Genomic DNA, 17,666 nt, shown 5'->3' with positions numbered 1-17,666 from the left:
GGCAGCACAGGACCGGATGGGCCACTGTGTGTCTGGCAACTGCCAGCTTGTAAATAGTGCCCTTGCACTGGGCTGCCTGGGGAGGCACCTGCCATGCCCCTTGCTCTGGGGACTGCTCTCACCCTGCCTTGCCCCATGGCCCCGCCCCCCATGGCCCCGCCTGGCCCCTCGCTCTGGGGACTGCTCTCGCCCCGCCCTGCCCCATGGCCCCGCCCCGCCTGGCCCCTCGCTCTGGGGACTGCTCTCGCCCCGCCCTGCCCCATGGCCCCGCCTGGCCCCTCGCTCTGGGGGCTGCTCTCGCCCTGCCCCGCCCCATGGCCCCGCCTGGCCCCTCGCTCTGGGGACCGCTCTCACCCTGCCCTGCCCCATGGCCCCGCCTGGCCCCTCGCTCTGGGGGCTGCTCTCGCCCCGCCCCATGGCCCCGCCTGGCCCCTCGCTCCGGGGGCTGCTCTCACCCTGCCCCGCCCCATGGCCCCGCCTGGCCCCTCGCTCTGGGGACCGCTCTCACCCTGCCCCGCCCCATGGCCCCGCCTGGCCCCTCGCTCTGGGGACCGCTCTCGCCCTGCCCTGCCCCATGCTCTGGGGACTGCTCTCGCCCCGCCCCATGGCCCCGCGCTCTGGGGGCTGCTCTCGCCCCGCCCTGCCCCATGGCCCCGCGCTCTGGGGGCCGCTCTCGCCCCGCCCTGCCCCATGGCCCCGCCTGGCCCCGCGCTCTGGGGGCCGCTCTCGCCCCGCCCTGCCCCATGGCCCCGCCTGGCCCCTCGCTCTGGGGGCCGCTCTCGCCCTGCCCCGCCCCATGGCCCCGCCTGGCCCCTCGCTCTGGGGGCCGCTCTCACCCTGCCCCGCCCCATGGCCCCGCCTGGCCCCTCGCTCTGGGGACCGCTCTCACCCTGCCCCGCCCCATGGCCCCGCCTGGCCCCTCGCTCTGGGGGCCGCTCTCACCCTGCCCCGCCCCATGGCCCCGCCTGGCCCCTCGCTCTGGGGACCGCTCTCGCCCTGCCCTGCCCCATGGCCCCGCCTGGCCCCTCGCTCTGGGGGCCGCTCTCACCCTGCCCCGCCCCATGGCCCCGCCTGGCCCCTCGCTCTGGGGACCGCTCTCACCCCGCCCTGCCCCATGGCCCCGCCTGGCCCCTCGCTCTGGGGACCGCTCTCGCCCTGCCCTGCCCCATGGCCCCTTGCTCTGGGGACTGCTCTCGCCCCGCCCCATGGCCCCGCGCTCTGGGGGCTGCTCTCGCCCCGCCCCATGGCCCCGCCTGGCCCCGCGCTCTGGGGGCTGCTCTCGCCCCGCCCTGCCCCATGGCCCCGCCTGGCCCCGCGCTCTGGGGGCCCCTCTCGCCCCGCCCTGCCCCATGGCCCCGCCTGGCCCCGCGCTCTGGGGGCCCCTCTCGCCCCGCCCTGCCCCATGGCCCCGCCTGGCCCCGCGCTCTGGGGGCCCCTCTCGCCCCGCCCCATTGCTCCTGCTCTGGGGCTGGCTCTCGACGTGCCCCGGGGGGGCGGGACCCGTGGGCTCGAGGGGCAGGTGGTGCCGCTGCGCGCGCACTCGAATGCGCGGTCTCGCGAGCTCCCAGCCCCTGCGGCGGTGGAGTCTAGGCGCCAGGGCGGCCCAATCGCAACGGGCACGAAGATTGACGGGCGGCGAAGTCCCACGTGACTGTTTTGCTACTTTACGCGACCCGGTCGCTGTTGCGCCGCTTCCAATCAGGAGATGGCCCGCCCACATTTGGCGGTATTAGTTGCGGATTGGTGGGACTCTCAAATGGCAAGTACTTCAGCCAATGGGGTCAAGTAGTTAGGCTAAGCCCCGCCCCCAGCCCGTCCTGTGGCCAGCGTTCGAAGCATGGTCGAGGCAGGTGGGGGCCCGCGGGCGGCGCTGACGCTGCAGCTGGGCAGTTACGCGGGGTTCGTGGGCGCGCACTGGTGGAACCTACAGGTGTGGAGCCTCCTGGCCCTGTCCCGAACCGGCCCCGGCCCCTCCCATCTCCCCCCTCCCTTCCCGGTCCCCCGCCCCCACCTGTCCCGGCCCCTCCCATCTCCCCCCTCCCTTCCCGGTCCCCCACCTGCCCGGCCTGCCCCGGTCCCCCCCATCTCCCCCTCCCTTCCCGGTCCCCCGCCCCCACCTGCCCCGGGCCCCCCCATCTCCCCTCTCCCTTCCCGGTCCCCCGCCCCCACCTGCCCCGGCCCCTCCCATCTCCCCCCTCCCTTCCCGGTCCCCCACCCCCACCTGCCCCGGGCCCTCCCATCTCCCCCCTCCCTTCCCGGTCCCCCGCCCCCACCTGCCCCGGCCCCTCCCATCTCCCCCCTCCCTTCCCGGTCCCCCACCTGCCCGGCCTGCCCCGGGCCCCCCCCATCCACCTCTCCCTTCCCTGCCCCCCGCCCCCACCTGCCCGGCCTGCCTCGGTCCCTCCCCCCATCTTCCCCCTCCCTTCCCGGTCCCCCGCCCCCACCTGCCTGGCCTGCCTCGGTCCCCCCCTCTCCCCCCTCCCTTCCCGGTCCCCCACCTGCCCGGCCTGCCTCGGTCCCTCCCCCCATCTTCCCCCTCCCTTCCCGGTCCCCCGCCCCCACCTGCCCGGCCTGCCCCGGGCCCCCCCATCCCCCTCTCCCTTCCCTGCCCCCCGCCCCCACCTGCCTGGCCTGCCTCGGTCCCTCCCCCCATCTTCCCCCTCCCTTCCCGGTCCCCTGCCCCCACCTGCCCGGCCTGCCTCGGTCCCCCCCCTCTCCCCCCTCCCTTCCCGGTCCCCCGCCTGCCCCGGGCCCCCCCATCCCCCTCTCCCTTCCCTGCCCCCCACCTGCCCGGCCTGCCTCGGTCCCTCCCCCTTCCTCCCGCCCCAAGGGCCCGGCCTGCCTCGGTCCCTCCCCCTTCCTCCCGCCCCAATCCACTCTCCCCACCGGGCTCCCCGGCACCGGCATAACACTGCCCCCTCCGCCCATCTCCCCTCCCCTGTCCCTAATCCCCGCAAAACCATCTCCCTGGCCCGCCTGTTTCCTGGCCTGGGCTGCTGATCTCGACACCCCCGGTCTAGCCTGCCTCATCCCACACCCGCTCGTCTCCCCGCCAGGGCCGCTCCAGCCGCGGAGGCTGTGGGGAGGGCAATATGTGGGGATGTAATGGGGACTGTCAGGTACAGGACACCAGCTGTGTGTGTGGGGGGGGGGAGTTGCTCGGTCTCCTGGTAGCACCGACCGCCTCTCTCCACCGCAGGATGCTGCGTTGCGCTGCGAATCAGAGGTGCAGGAGCGCAAGATCTGCCCCGATGTGCTGTACCGGGCTGGGCGGACCCTCAGTCGCCAGGAGACATACACACCTCGACTCATCCTTATGGACTTGAAAGGTAGGGGTGGGGGCTGCTGCACCCCGGGGGCGTGAGTGGGACCCTGATGCCAATGGTCCGTGGGAGGTACCTGGAAAGGATCTTGCTGGTGGGATGCCCTCTCCACTGGGGCAATTGCTTTGCTGACACACACACCCCGGATGTTGTGGTGCTAGAAACATCACTTCATCCCACTCTCTGTGCAGGCGCATGATGCCTGGTAGTACTAGCCTTAAACCTCTGTGGGGTGGGATTCATCTAGAGTGGAGAATATGGTGAGATTTCTTACTATCTTTAGTCCCAAGTACTGCAAACCTTGACAATATACTGGGCAGCAGCTTCAGTGACCTATTCTCTTGTGCAGGAAGCCTGAACTCTCTGAAACAAGAGGGATGTTTATGTGGGGACACGAAAATAGACACCTCGGTAGCATGGTGAGTGTTACCATTTGTTCTTTCATCCTCTTAGCTGGAGAGGTTACACTGCTGCAACAACGTGGGTCATGTGCCTCCTGCCCCTCTTCTCTGGAGCCTGCACTTAGACCTAGATGGACCTCCGCTGTTGGTCTTTCCCCAGCTGCAAGTTCTTAGACGTATTGTTCTCTCTCTGCCATATCATGCTCTGCTCTAAAATGGACAGCAGCTCAGTGAGAGATTTGTAGCTGTGCCTTTGTAGTGGCCTGGAAGCACTAGTGAATGCACTGTATTGTAATGGTGCTACTTGGTCAGCTGCAAGGCTTAGCTCAGTCACTGCACAGCTGCTTTCAGGTGTTGTGGCTGTACTATATGACCATAAAAGTTAGGGTTCAGAGTGGTAGCCATGTTAGTCTTTATCAGCAAAAAGTACGAGGAGTCCTTGTGGCACCTTAGAGACTAACAAATTTATTTGGCATAAGCTTTCGTGGGGTAAAAAATTAGAGGTGTCAGAGACATGTTAGGTGCTATCCTGGGTCCCCTCCAATCTGGCTTCTCCCCTCTCACTAACAACTGCTGTCATTAAGGTTTCTAATGCCTCTGTGTGCTTTCAGGGCTTCTTACTCAGTCCTCAGCTTTCTGAAGCTTCCAGCTGCTTTTGGTTCTGATCATAGAATCTTAGAATATTAGGGTTGGAAGGGACCTCCGAAGGTCATCTAGTCCAACCCCCTGTTCAAAGCAGGACCAATCCCCAACTAAATCATCCCAGCCAGGGCTTCGTCAAGCCTGACCTTAAAAACCTCTAAGGAAGGAGATTCCACCACCTCCCTAGGGAATCCATTCCAGTGCTTCACCACCCTCCTAGTGAAAGTATTTCCTAATATCCAGCCTAAACCTCCCGCACTGCAACTTGAGACCATTACTTCTTGTTCTGTCATCTGGTACCACTGAGAACAGTCTAGATCAGGGGTCAGCAACCTTTCAGAAGTGGTGTGTCGAGTCTTCATTTATTCACTCTGATTTAAGGTTTCACGTGCCAGTAATACATTTTAACGTTTTTAGAAGGTCTCTTTCTAAGTCTGTAATATAAAACTAAACTATTGTATGTAAAGTAAATAAGGTTTTTAAAATGTTTAAGACGCTTCATTTAAAATCAAATTAAAATGCAGAGCCCCCCCCGGATGGGTGGCCAGGACCCGGGCAGTGTAAGTGCCACTGAAAATCCGCTCGTGTGCCGCCTTTGGCACACGTGCCATAGGTTGCCTACCCCTGGTCTAGATCCATCCTCTTTGGAACCCCCTTTCAGGTAGTTGAAAGCAGCTATCAAATCCCCCCTCATTCTTCTCTTCTGCAGACTAAACAATCCCAGTTCTTTCAGCCTCATAAGTCATGTGCTCCAGCCCCCTAATCATTTTTGTTGCCCACCTCTGGACCCAGACTAATGTTTGTTTTTCTTAGATTGTAAATTCTGCTTTGGGAAGAGATTGTGATTCCTGTTTGTATGAAAATGACCTAGTATGCCATGCATGATACTGGACTGCAGATAATTAATAATCTAGTTCCTCTTGCTGCACGGCAGGTCATGATTAAAGGTTTGAGACCTCTGTTCTCAGCCTGAAACTGTGTCCCCAAGTGGATTCACAGCTCAACACTGAAGTTCTCTTCTATTTGCGAAAGTTCCCCTCTTGCTCCCTCTCTTCCATGGCCTGATATAAATTAAAGAAAGTTAAAGAAACTGACAGGCGCAACCTCTTTTAGTAAAGTCCCATGGACCTGGAACAGAATAATTCTTTCTGCTGCTCTTCGAGGTTAGAAGGAATCATCCCCTCTGGGTAGGTTATTCTTAGAATTGTCCACTAGGTGGTTTCTTGCATCTTCTTCTGAAACATGCAGTATTGGCTATTGTAATTAATTAGGAATTACCATAATAGAGCAATGTTCTTATCACAGTTCAAGAGCCAGGTTGTATTTAGTGAGCTAGATACTAGACTGTAAGCTCTTTGGGATGAGGGGGACCGTCTTGCTACGTGCATGTAGAGTGCTCAGTGCGACCTTGTTCTCTGAGGCCTCCTTGTGCTCCTGTAGTACAAATAATGAGGGGATTTATTTTTCAGGCAGGGTAATCTGATGACTCATCAAGAAGACCCTCCTGCAAAGAACCTTTTTCTACAGGACCTCAGCAAACTGGAGGTGAGAAGCCAGAACTCAAGGTGTAGAGACTGAATGGGTTTGATTTGTATCCTAGAACCAGAGATGCTAAATTAACAGGGTTTTGGTCTTGGCAACAAGCTTTGTTAGATATTATTGCTTTTCTTGTTGGTAGGTTTTGGTGTCTAGACCTTTCTACTCCAGCTACCCCATGTACAAACTTGGCCAGATCCTGTTGATCTGCCTGCTTGCTTTTTTTTGTAAAAGAACATGTGGTTGGAATTATTTCCCTCTTAAACCTTCCTAAGGCCTTTCTGAACAGAAGACCAGCAGAGCAGTTGACTTCTCCATGTCTCCAGTGTCAATGCTCAAGGGCAGAGAGACTGAGAAGCTGCAGTAAAGGCAGGACTATAGGTTCTGGATTTAGTTATTGGTGATGGGTGTAGGAGGGAAAGCTGTCCTTGCACAGATTGTGTGAAAAAAGTACAACTGTAAATGGACCAGAGACAGCCATTGGAATTGCACCAACAGTAGGTTTTTTTCCAGAGGATTCAAGAGCTGTGAAAGGGTCTTTTCTCTAATGTTCAGCTGTCTGTGCAAATCAAAGGTCTCCTGTTTTGATGTGAAAGAAATGGATGAAATGTTGTCCAAATAACACATCTCTGTAGCTTGGCAGTAGTCCTACAAATTCAGGCTGAACATCTACCGTTGGTGTCCTTGATTAAGATTGCACTCCTCCCCTAGTGCCCTGCAGCATGCATTATACTAGTTGTTGCCTGCATCACAGTACTGCTGTTTATGTGAACCACTTTGGGGTCATTCAGGATAAAATCACTGGAGAAATGAATGAGACTTTATGGACTATACAGCGTACCATAGAAGCACAGATGTAGAACAATGTTCAGAGCCCCATCCCACTGTATTGCCCTGTTACCCATTTACAAGAGAGGCAAAGCCATAGTAAAATCTGTCTCTGGGGCTTTTTGTTGCAGGGAGGCATGTCCTCTGATGGAGGCTTCAGTCCCAGAGCTCTTCCTCTCAGTAAAGGTGTGTAAGTCTTCCATGCCTGTCTGTCTGTCTAGGTCAAAGATCACAGAAATGGAGAATTGTAAAACGAGTGAAATGGGGAAGGGACTTCATTGCAGTCAATCATGAGATTAATTACGATTAAAGAACGTAAGAATGGCCATTCTAGGTCAGACCAAAGGTCCATCTAGCCTAGTATCCTGTCTTCCGACAGTGGCCAATGCCAGGTGCTTCAGAGGGAATGAACAGAACAGGTAATAATCAAGTGATCTATCCCTTGTTGCCCATTCCTAGCTTCTGGCAAAACTGAGGCCAATAGCCATGGATGGACTTATCCTCCATGAATTTATCTAGTTTTTTTTTAATTCAGTTATAGTCTTGGCCTTCACAGCAGCCTCTGCTAAAGAGTTTCACAGGTTGACAGTGTGTGATGGGAAGAAGTACTTCCTTCTGTTTTAAAGCAGTTGCCTATTAATTTCATTTGGTGACCCCTAGTTCTTGTGTTATGAGGAGTAAATAACACTTTATTTACTCTTCTCCACATCTGTCATGATTTTATGACATATCCCCCATTAATCGTCTCTTTTCCAAACTGAAAAGTCCCAGTCTTATTAATCTCTCCTCGTATTTTAAGTCCAAATTCATCATACTCCCTCCTGTGGCTGCTTTCCTCCATTGATTGGTTTTGTATGCTAGGATTCAGCTCTAAAGCACTCTATTTAGCACAAAGTATAATTTTACGCACAGGTAATAGTCTTATCATAATGCTATCCTGTTGCTATGAGTCTGTGACAGGCAGGGGTTTGGGATAATGCCATGGTGTGAAGGGCACAGGAAATAAGTGTGGGACTAGGTTACTTGGTTACCAAGAGAATTATGTGTAAAGTACTGGGAGTTTGGTTTAAAATCAAAAACACTTTAGCAGAGAGCCTTGTGATCCCACTGTCTGGGTTATTAGAAGCTGAGTGTTGGAAGGACCCTCCGACCTGAACCTTTATCTGTAGATGTTCTTCTTGCAGATGTATCTCAGCTCCCTACACAGTTGCATGTTTCCCGGAAGGGTCACCAGTTGGAAGGCAGTGTGCGGGTTTGGTCTGATTACCTCCGAGTGCGTCTGCATCCCAGAAGCATCTTCATGATACATCAGTACAACGATGATGGGTATGTTTGTTTCACTTCAAATGCAAACTGGTAGCTCCACGAAGGGGCACAGCTGCTGACTGCAATTTAGGGATCAGCCTAACTGGATATGTGCCAAAAGACACAAAAAGAGGGAGTGGAGTTAAATGCTCACCTTGTCCCTTCTGTTAGGGAATCCAGTCAACTCGAAGCCTTTGGACAAGGTGAAAGCCTCCTGCATGACCCCACTTACCTAGAGGAGCTGGAAGATAGATTGCACTTCTATGTGGAAGAGTGTGATTATCTGCAGGTACATGGGGTTATATTAACCTGACCTGGTTGGGAATCTCTGCCAATTGAACTTTTGGTAGAAATTCAAACACTATTTGTCCCTTTCGGTGTAGGGTTTTCAGATTCTGTGCGACTTGAACAATGGATTTTCTGGAGTTGGAGCTAAGGTGACAGAACTTCTCCATGATGAGTATTCAGGGAGAGGAATCCTGACATGGGGACTGACTCCAGTCATTCATAAAGTTGGGGTAAGTGTGCAGTGGGAAAAGACTCTTCCTGATCTCTTGACATAGGTGCCTACATTCTGACTCAGACTGCTTCCTGTAAAACCGATATTGAGGATAGATCAAAAGAGCATCTCAGTGCAGTGAGTACTGCAACAGTAGCTGCCCTTCTATCTGCCTGGCATAGCACTTTTACTTCCAAAGGAGCCTAAGGCCGGGGCAGATTAATCAGGGGGGGCATCAAGTTTAATTGCTAAATTGTTTAAGTGCCAAGCAGAGCTGTGTGGATTTTTGGCATCTTTTGTCCGCAGGTGTCCTGGAAGGATTTTTACAGGCTGATGAACACAGTCCTGGGAATTGTCCATCTCTCCAGTCACAGCTCACTCTTTTGCCCACTATCACTCAATGGAAGTCTGGGACTCAAACCAGAAGCCCCCGTTACACTCCCATATGTACATTATGATGTGAGTATACACTGTCACTGACTGTGCAGACAAACTGGAAGCTTTTGGGAACCCTTTCTGTCTAGAAAGGCCTGACCACACTAGTGTATATATTCTATGTTGTCAGAACTTTATGCCAGAAGGGCTAAATCCTCCCATGCTAAAAAAATCAAGCTATGTTCTATATAGGGGGAAGTTCTAAAGATAGTTTGTCTCGGGGAACCTGCCTAATCCTATCCCTAACATTTGAAGTTGATTACGTAACTCCATCTCTGTATATTTCCTCAATTTTAAACCTACAGCCCCTTAGTTCTGGTCTGTCCAGTGACCTTGGTGATCTGTTTAATAATCCTTAGATTACTGACAGGTCTGAAGTATTTACCAGCTGTTTTCTGCTCACACATGAGCCTACATTCCAATTACCTTTGCTGCCATTTACTGCACTCTCCATTTTAACTCTGGGTTATGGCCCTTTACAACATTAGTTGTAATAATTGTAGGTTGCTGAATTGTTTCACATACTTGCCTTGTGTTGTAGGTAGAGCCCTGCATAGATACAAAATTTGTATGCACATCTGATCAGCAAGCATGGTAAGCAGATATCCAGATTTGCAGGGCTCTAGTTACAGGACTAAGATGGATTCATTCACATAATTGAATTCAGTTTGCAGAGTCTCAACTCTTGTTTAACTGGTTCAGTCCAAGGCTGGCGCTAATGCATATGGGTGACTGCACAGGAAATCTAAACTGGTGCAAAGTTGTAATTGCAGGCAGACACTGACTCATTGCACTCTGATTTAATCAGCTTCTTACAATGCTAGTTGAATTGCAGAAAGCTCAAAACTTTGTAGATTCTAGGACCTGGTCTCAGTGACCTGAGCCCCCAACTGGGAATGCACAGCAGAACATATGGGATGACCATAACACTAAATTCTGTCATTGGAGAAATTACTAATGAGGTAATCAGCAATAGCAATTGTTTTTATTAACAGATTTCTACTGAATAAATGTCAACAAGTTATTCAGGCTTTGAAATGTAACATCAATTTGTCTTCTGGGCTGTTTTGCTCTGCCTTGGTCATTCTGAGTAGAAACTGCTTTAGTTGGTTTGGTTAAGGAACGAAAGAATCTGAAATTCAATCTTAAATGACCTTTTCCTCCTGTAACTTTGCTGTGGTTCAACTGTTCTTCTGTAGGCCTCTCTAAACTATCACAGCAGTGCAATCTTGGCAACAGCATTGGATACCCTCAGTGCTCCATACAGACTCCATTCCTCCCAGTTCTCCATGGTACAGCTTGCTGACGCATTTAACAGCTCTGGGAGAAAGGTAATTTTCTTTTAAGAAAATCATTATCACTCAGCCCCTCCAGCCTCACTGTGACCATTGGTGTAAGGTAGAAGTAAAATGGTGAATGTGTTACGATAGCTATTCTGTTTCATACCTCAGTGGCAGAATCTTTCCTCTTGCCTGTAAATTGAGCCTCTGTGCATGTGGATGTTATTACCAGCAGACCTTGATGCAGCATGTTGTTTTGGATACAGATCTCTTGCATGAGTCCCCCTGATCCCCAGATAAAGCTGAGACCAGATTATTACAGACATTTCTATTGGCCTGTTCTCCCTCTGGCTCTCAGGTTGTGGCTGCAGGAACTGCTGTACCCTTTCCTATGGCATATGGTCAGTCTCTCCCAGATGCTTTGTGCAGCTACCAGCTTGCAGTGCCATGGACACCATTGTCTTCATGTGGGGAGCAAAAGGACAGCTGCTGTTTTGCTCAGTCTGTTGTGCTGAGAGGAATTGGCAAAGAAAATCATATCAGGTAAGAGAAACGGCTAGATCAAGTACCTGTCTTTCAGAGCTGGCCCCTAGCCGTGGTGGTCTCTGACAATAGGGGCTTCTTAAGGGAGGGACTCTTGCCTTTAAATCCTTACTTGTCCAAAAGAGCTGAAGCAGGTAACCTTTAGGAGATGTGGAAGGCCTGCTTTGCCTGTCAGGTTACCATGTGACAGGCTGGTGTCAATAAGGGAGAATCTCTTATTACTAAGAATTACAGTACCCTTGCATTGTTCTAGTACATGCTCTGGTTTTAGATCAGTATAGAACCATTGCTGGCTCCTTGTAGCTCAGCCACAGTTACCAGCATCTCTGTTCAGGTACTCCTATAACATGCATTCACATGTTTTTCTTTGCAGTAATCTTCCTCCAGGGTCACAACCCAAGTCTGCCCTCCATGTTTGTGAAACTGGAGAGGAGGTTTTGGGAAGTTACTTACATGCTCGGTGCCCAGGGACATTCAGGTTGGTGATATGCTCTGACTAGGCAGCTTGGGGGTGGGTCACTGACTGCTAATTATGAAACTTCTATAGTGAATTTTGGATAATTCTTCCTCACTTTGTTTCCTTGGCAGCACCTCATATTTGATTCAGGGCCCATGTAAAGTGTTACCCCCATACCCACAATTTTTCTCTGCTCTTCTAAACAAGCAAGGTTTCCTCCTGGATAAGCTTCCTAGCTGCTCAACAGGTAAGATGCTCTAACACCCCCTGTGTGTGACAAACTGCTCAGTAGCATACAGCTGCATCAAACAGATTGAGGAAGGGGTTAACACTTTTTTTTTTTTTTAAGCTTGAATTAATAGAGGACATTAACAAGCTGGCACCCTTCTAAAGCTTGCTATTTTTCAGCTGTTGGCATAGGGCCAGTGCATACCAATGGCATTGTCCTATAGGCTTTCTCAAAACCCCTTCCCCTAGTAGAACACTTATTTTAAAAGTAGAATGAGACAGGGACATAGTGATCTACTCTGAATGATGACAGATGTTTCAGTGGAGATGTTTTTTCCACAGCAGTTGAAAGCATTCCTGTCCTAACAGCACTACAATCATCACCTGCTCTGTACAGCACTCTCTACCGTTTATATAAGGAGCTGCATCAAGTGGATGTACGGCGCTGGGCTAGCTTTTTCTCTGCAGGCATTGAACTTTATGATTTTCAGGAGGCCCTCCATGAGCTAAGAACACTGTCACAATGTTATAAAACAAGCTCTGAGTTGGATGAATCTGAGGATGAAGCAGATGCTGACTAACTCTACTACCTATCACCTAAGGAAGAAGAGAAACTTTTTTTTTTAAAGTTGAACTAGGCCACTAACTTTAAAGAATAAAATGTTACTGCAAATTAGGTGACAGTTGTGCTGCAGCTGTTATACAAAGGGAGAGGGTGGCTTTAGACATCTGTAATTCAAGTATATGACTTACCTATTTACAGCAGCAGTGTTCATCATTTATCACAACAGAATGGGGTTTATGCTTTATACTGAACAATAACCATGGAACATTTTAGCTTATAGCCTTTCCAGATATAAAAAGGGGACAGTAATGGAATTTGCAAAATTGGAGCCTGGGAAATCATTTACTTCACCTGAAAACAGGACACATCTTATGATACAATAATTACATTACAAGTTTTTTACTGCCGTATCTGCAATAAATCACTAGGATGTTCAATTTAAATCTTTATTACACAGAGGCAGGGGGTTGGGAGCTAGGGCCTAGCCCCAATGGAGTCTTTATAAATTTTCCCCTTTTAGTCATGCAGGTCACATTTGCAGAATGAAAAGCTGCCAGAGTAACATCATTCTACTAATTTTGTGTCAAACATTAGACCTGTGCTCCTGCAGAAATGAAATTGAATTGGTTATACATGTAGCAAGATTATCCCAAAAAGTAAGGTGCCATTTTAAGTTAGTCCTGTGCAAATATTCCTGCCTCTACCAGACCATCCCTCTAGCAGCAAACTGGCTAGTACCTAATGACAATGTCACAAGTGTAGTTTGTCCACCAGCACAAATGTGTTTAGTCATCCTGTTCTTCTTCAGAGAGGAGCAGATCCTTATCTGACAGCTGGTCAGTATTGCTGGTGCTTGTTGCATCTTCCTCATCCTCAGAGCTTCCATCATAGGAGGTATGGAAGAGCCTCATCAATTCCCTGAACCGGTGGGACACCTGACCATATAGAGAGAGTTGTGATTAAATGACTCATGCACTGGGGTCTGTAGGTCCCACCCATCCATAACACCAAGATTGGACATTACTATGAAAACAGAAGTATTTAACACACACCAATCCCATCAAAGGACCCAGGAACCAAGCAGTCAAGTTACAGAGTTGAGCTAATTATCTAATGTTAATAGCAAACTGTGTGTGGAACATCAGGGACCTTCCTCAAGGCAAAGCCTTTACACAATCAGCCTATCAGGGATTTAGGCTAGTAAATGAGGGTGGGAAACCACAGGAGTTAGTTACATCTCTGAACAGCTCACAACTCTGCCAGTGCACCACCATCCTAAATTCTAAAACCTTGTGCAATTAGTCCCAGCACTCTTCTGCAGCAACTGATAAGCTATGCAGGTGGACTTTTTTTTTCCGTTTTGTGGCACAAGGTAGGCTTGGCACCCAGGCTAATGCAGTAACCATCTCTCAGTCCCTTAAGCCAGTGGTTTCCAAACTTTTTTTCTGGTGCCCCACTTGAAGAAAATTGTTGATGGTCGTGACCCAAAGGAGCTGGGGATGAGGAGTTTGGACTGCGGGAGGGGCTTAGGACTGGTGTCCAGGGGTGAGGACTGCAGGGTGGGGATAGGAATGAGGGGTTCAGGGTGTGGGAGGGGGCTCTAGGCTGGGGGTGCAGGCTCTGGAATGGAGCCAGAGATGAGGGAATTGGGGGGGCTCAGGGCTGGAGTACAGGCTTACTAGAGAAACTAGTTAAGGACCTGGAGCTTAATGGCAATTGCGATAAATTACAACATGGTTTTACGAAGGGCAGATCGTGCCAAACGAATCTGATCTCCTTCTTTGAGAAAGTAACGGACTTATTAGATAAGGGAAATGCGGTGGACCTAATATACCTGGATTTCAGTAAAGCGTTTGATACTGTACCCCATGAGGAATTATTGGTTAAACTGAAAAACATGGGGATCGATATGAAAATCCAGAGGTGGATAAGGAATTGGTTAATGGAGAGAATGCAGTGGGTCATATTAAAGGGTGAACTGTCAGGTTGGAGGGAGGTTACTAGTGGAGTGTCTCAAGGTTCAGTTTTGGGACCCATTTTATTTAATCTATTTATAACTGACCTCGGAACCGATTGCAGGAGTGGGCTGATAAAGTTTGCAGATGATACGAAGGTGGGAGGCGTTGTAAATTCGGAGGAGGATAGGGATATTCTGCAGGGAGACTTGAATGAGCTTGTGAATTGGAGTATCAGAAATAGGATGAAATTTAATAGTGAAAAGTGTAAGGTGATGCATTTGGGGATGACTAATAACAGTTTTAGTTACAAGATGGGGATGCATTGGTTAGAAGTAACGGAAGAGGAGAAGGACCTAGGGGTCCTTGTAGACCGCAGGATGACTATGAGTCGACAATGTGACGTGGCGGTGAAAAAAGCCAATGCTGTCTTGGGATGCATTAGGCGAGGTATATCTAGTAGGGATAAGGAGGTCCTGCTTCTGTTGTACAAGGCGCTGGTGAGACCTCATTTGGAGTACTGTGTGCAGTTCTGGTCTCCCATGTTTAAAAAAGATGAACTCAAACTGGAACGGGTGCAGAGAAGGGCAACTAGGATGATCAGAGGAATGGAAAACCTGTCGTATGAAAGGAGACTAGAGGAGCTTGGGTTGTTTAGTCTGACAAAACGAAGGCTGAGGGGGGATATGATTGCTATCTTTAAATATATTAGAGGGATCAATACAAGGGAGGGAGAGGAATTATTCTAGCTTAGTACTAATGTGGACACGAGAACGAATGGATATAAACTGGCCGTGGGGAAGTTCAGGCTTGAAATTAGACGAAGGTTTCTGACCGTCAGAGGGGTGAAATATTGGAACAGCCTTCCGAGGGAAACGGTGGGGGTGACAGACCTGTCTGGCTTTAAGATTAAGTTAGATAAGTTTATGGAGGGAATGGTTTAATGGTAAAACATAGTAGTCAAGGAAAACCAAGCAATGGTAGGTAAATAGTTTAATGGCTAACGGGTCAGGCTAGAGACTCTTGCCTATATGCTCGGGGTCTTACTGATCGCCATATTTGGGGTCGGGAAGGAATTTTCCTCCAGGGTAGATTGGCTGAGCCTCTGGAGGTTTTTCGCCTTCCTCCGCAGCATGGGGCAGGGATCACTAGCAGGAGGGTCTCTGCCGATTGAAGTCACTAAAACACAGGATTGGGGACTTCAACAGCAGAGTCCAGAGAAGGGGTAGGGACAGTTTTATGGCCTGCAGCATGCAGGGGGTCAGACCAGATGATCATAATGGTCCCTTCTGACCTTAAAGTCTATGAGTCTATGAGTCTTACCTCTGGCAGCTCCCAGTCAGCAGCGCAGCTGGGGTGCAGAGGCAGACTTCCCACCTGTCTGGCACCATGGACCGCGCTGCACCCCAGAAGTGGCCAGCACAGGTCCGGCTCCTAAGTGGGGGCATGCAAGCAGCTCTCAACTGCAGGCACTGCCCCCTGAGCTTCCCAGCCAATGGGAGTGCGGAGCCAGTGCTTGGGATGGGGCAATGCAGAGAGTTCCATGGCCCCCCTGCCTAGGAGCTGGACCTGCTGCTGGCCACTTCTGGGGCACAATGCGGTGTGGGAACAGGTAGGGACTAGCCTGCCCTAGTCGGGCAGCACCACCAAGGGGACTTTTAACAGCCCGGCTGGCAGTGCTGACCAGAGTCTATGACCCAGTGCTTTACATTCCGTGACCCGGTACTAGGTTACGATCCACAGTTTGAAAGCCACTACCTTAAGCAGTGGTGCTCAAAATGTTGTATTGGTGACCCCTTTCACACACCAAGCCTCTGAGTATGACTTTTTTATATTGAATACTATTCTAAATGCTGGAGACAAAGCAGGTTTTGGAAGTGGAGGCTGACAGTTCAACCCCCGCATCCCACATAATCTCATGACAGCCCAAGAAGTCATGACTCCCCCCACCCCCCAGTTTGCAAACCCCTTCTTAACAGCTTTCAAAATGATCTGCACCCCTCTCTCATACAAGCACTTGCCTCACTAGCAGTTTTATTGCCTAGTTCCTGTGAGATGGCACTGAAGGTTTCCAGGTGGGCTCCTCGCTCCTGGCAGGTGGTAAGAATGACACGGTCGGCCTCCCTGTAAGCAATACACCACAGTTATGGACACAGCTTGGAGCAGGAGACTGACCCTACAGCCACCTCAAGTATGAAAAAAAAAACCATCAGTGCACTTCAACCTGAGTCAGGGTGGGACGCACAAAGGGACTCAGGTTGTTGCAATGCTGAGCATTGTGGTGTCTAACTTTTAGGTGCTTAGAAAAAAATCACAGGAACTCCTCTGCAATCCCCAAAGCCCAAGTTAGCCACCTATGGGGAACCTTCGACTGCACCTCACAAAGCCAGCACAATAGGCCAGGAGCCACCTAAACTAGCCACTAGGAAATACCAGCCAGAGCTCTTTCAGAGATAGGAAACCAAGTCTGGGCTGCACAGAAGACATCTAGCTCTGCTAGTGAGCCACACAATGGAGAAAGATTTGTGACTGGCTGCTTAAGTTGTGTACAGGATTTGAAACAAAACAGCTGGGGGGGGGGGGGGGCTGAAGAGGGGCAAGACTGCCCTTGCAATCTTTAGCCTAGTGGATAAGGTACGCATCCAAAATGTAGGAGGCACCCCCTCTTCCCCTCCTGAGGGAGAAGCGATTTGAGCAGGGATCTCCCACCTCACACGAGTATGCTAGGCTCGGCTATAGAGTGTCTCTTACATTCTCTAGCTTAGTTTAAGTATTCCATAGTTTAATTAATGTGGAACTTCAATAGGAGAGACTGAGGGAGTGCTACATGAGCATAGTCCATAGCCTAGTTGTTAGGGTACTCAACTGAGAGGTGGCAAATCCCTGTTCATATTCCTTCTCTCCCTTAGGAGGACAGGAGACTTGAAGTAAAGATAGCTAACATCGTAGGTGAGTATCTTGGCCCCTAGGCTAAAGATTATAAGGGAGATCCTCCCACCAGGGATATGTATGAACTCACCAGAGAGGCTGGATCTGGTAGGCCTGCTCAGAGGCCACTGTCACGGAGTGTAGGGAAGTCAGGGCCCTGCACCCCCAATTCCCGCGATTCACTGTGACTCTCAGCCAGCCAGTAAAGTGGAAGGTTTATTAGACAACAGGAACACAGTCCCAAACAGAACTTGTAAGTACAACCAGGACCCCAGAGGGTAAGGAGCTTATTCCTCAGCTTTGGGGTTTCCTCTGCTTCTCCAGCCAGCTCTAAAACTGAAACCCCTCCAGCCACCGCCCCCAGCTCCTCCCCAAGCCTTTGTCCAGTTTCCGGGCCTCAACCCCCCTCCTGGGCTCAGGTTACATGCTCAGATATCGTCGCCCTGGTATCCCATCACCAATGCAGACAGTCTCAATAAAACTCCCACGCAACATTCCCAGGTCAATCCGTCCCACTCCCTACTCCGTTACAGCGACCTACCAGATTGGGTCCCCTGCTTACAACTTGGGCAGCCACACACCTATTTTTTCCTTGTTTGTGAATCACGCTGAGGCTTAGGTGGGACACAGGTGTCCAGATGCCTATAATAGGGTAGCTGTGTACATGCATATGCAGGAGACAGGTGCCTCACTGCCTAGAGTGAGGCTGCAGCACACATGGCCCAAGAGAAAAAAAGAAAA

At 51.1% G+C, this 17,666-nt stretch overlaps 2 protein-coding genes across 6 annotated transcripts in view; one reads left to right on the top strand and one right to left on the bottom strand.

The window, feature by feature from the left end:
• Positions 1–1,817: 1,817 nt before the first annotated feature.
• MSTO1 (misato mitochondrial distribution and morphology regulator 1) lies at positions 1,818–12,242 on the top strand. Of its 3 annotated transcripts, none has more exons than XM_054010337.1 (14): positions 1,818–1,930; positions 3,200–3,329; positions 3,673–3,742; positions 5,836–5,911; positions 6,862–6,916; positions 7,915–8,056; positions 8,216–8,324; positions 8,419–8,553; positions 8,841–8,993; positions 10,169–10,300; positions 10,608–10,792; positions 11,166–11,270; positions 11,381–11,496; positions 11,820–12,242. In XM_054010337.1, the coding sequence occupies exons 1-14, from the start codon at positions 1,838–1,840 to the stop codon at positions 12,056–12,058; spliced, it is 1,740 nt and encodes a 579-aa protein (XP_053866312.1). In that variant the 5' UTR covers positions 1,818–1,837; the 3' UTR covers positions 12,059–12,242. The 3 variants fall into 3 exon arrangements, with proteins under 3 accessions (XP_053866312.1, XP_053866311.1, XP_053866310.1); XM_054010336.1 differs by having other exon boundaries at positions 8,207–8,324; positions 11,823–12,242; XM_054010335.1 differs by having other exon boundaries at positions 8,207–8,324.
• Positions 12,243–12,474: 232 nt separating this feature from the next.
• LOC128826831 (GON-4-like protein) overlaps positions 12,475–17,666 on the bottom strand; it is a 53,795-nt gene continuing 48,603 nt past the window's right edge. For all 3 annotated transcript variants that reach the window (XM_054010332.1, XM_054010333.1, XM_054010334.1), the window contains 2 exons: positions 16,019–16,121; positions 12,475–12,977 (listed from right to left, as the gene is read on the bottom strand). In XM_054010332.1, coding sequence (XP_053866307.1) covers positions 12,828–12,977; positions 16,019–16,121 — 253 coding nt within the window. In that variant the 3' untranslated portion in view covers positions 12,475–12,827. The remainder of the gene's footprint in view (positions 12,978–16,018; positions 16,122–17,666) is intronic.

This window comes from Malaclemys terrapin, chromosome 21 (assembly GCF_027887155.1).
Source record: "Malaclemys terrapin pileata isolate rMalTer1 chromosome 21, rMalTer1.hap1, whole genome shotgun sequence".
Lineage (NCBI taxonomy): Eukaryota > Metazoa > Chordata > Testudines > Emydidae > Malaclemys > Malaclemys terrapin.
The sequence above is the reverse complement of the archived record's forward strand: the minus strand, read 5'-3'. Positions and strand labels throughout refer to the sequence as shown.

What these genes read in the sequence shown, in the direction of transcription:
- MSTO1 (XM_054010335.1), top strand. Translation starts at nt 1,838, where the DNA reads ATGGTCGAGGCAGGTGGGGGCCCGCGGGCGGCGCTGACGCTGCAGCTG. An exon ending in CGCACTGGTGGAACCTACAG is followed by an intron (nt 1,931 to 3,199) that starts GTGTGGAGCCTC and finishes TCTCCACCGCAG; the next exon opens with GATGCTGCGTTGCGCTGCGA. An exon ending in AGCTCTTCCTCTCAGTAAAG is followed by an intron (nt 6,917 to 7,914) that starts GTGTGTAAGTCT and finishes TTCTTCTTGCAG; the next exon opens with ATGTATCTCAGCTCCCTACA.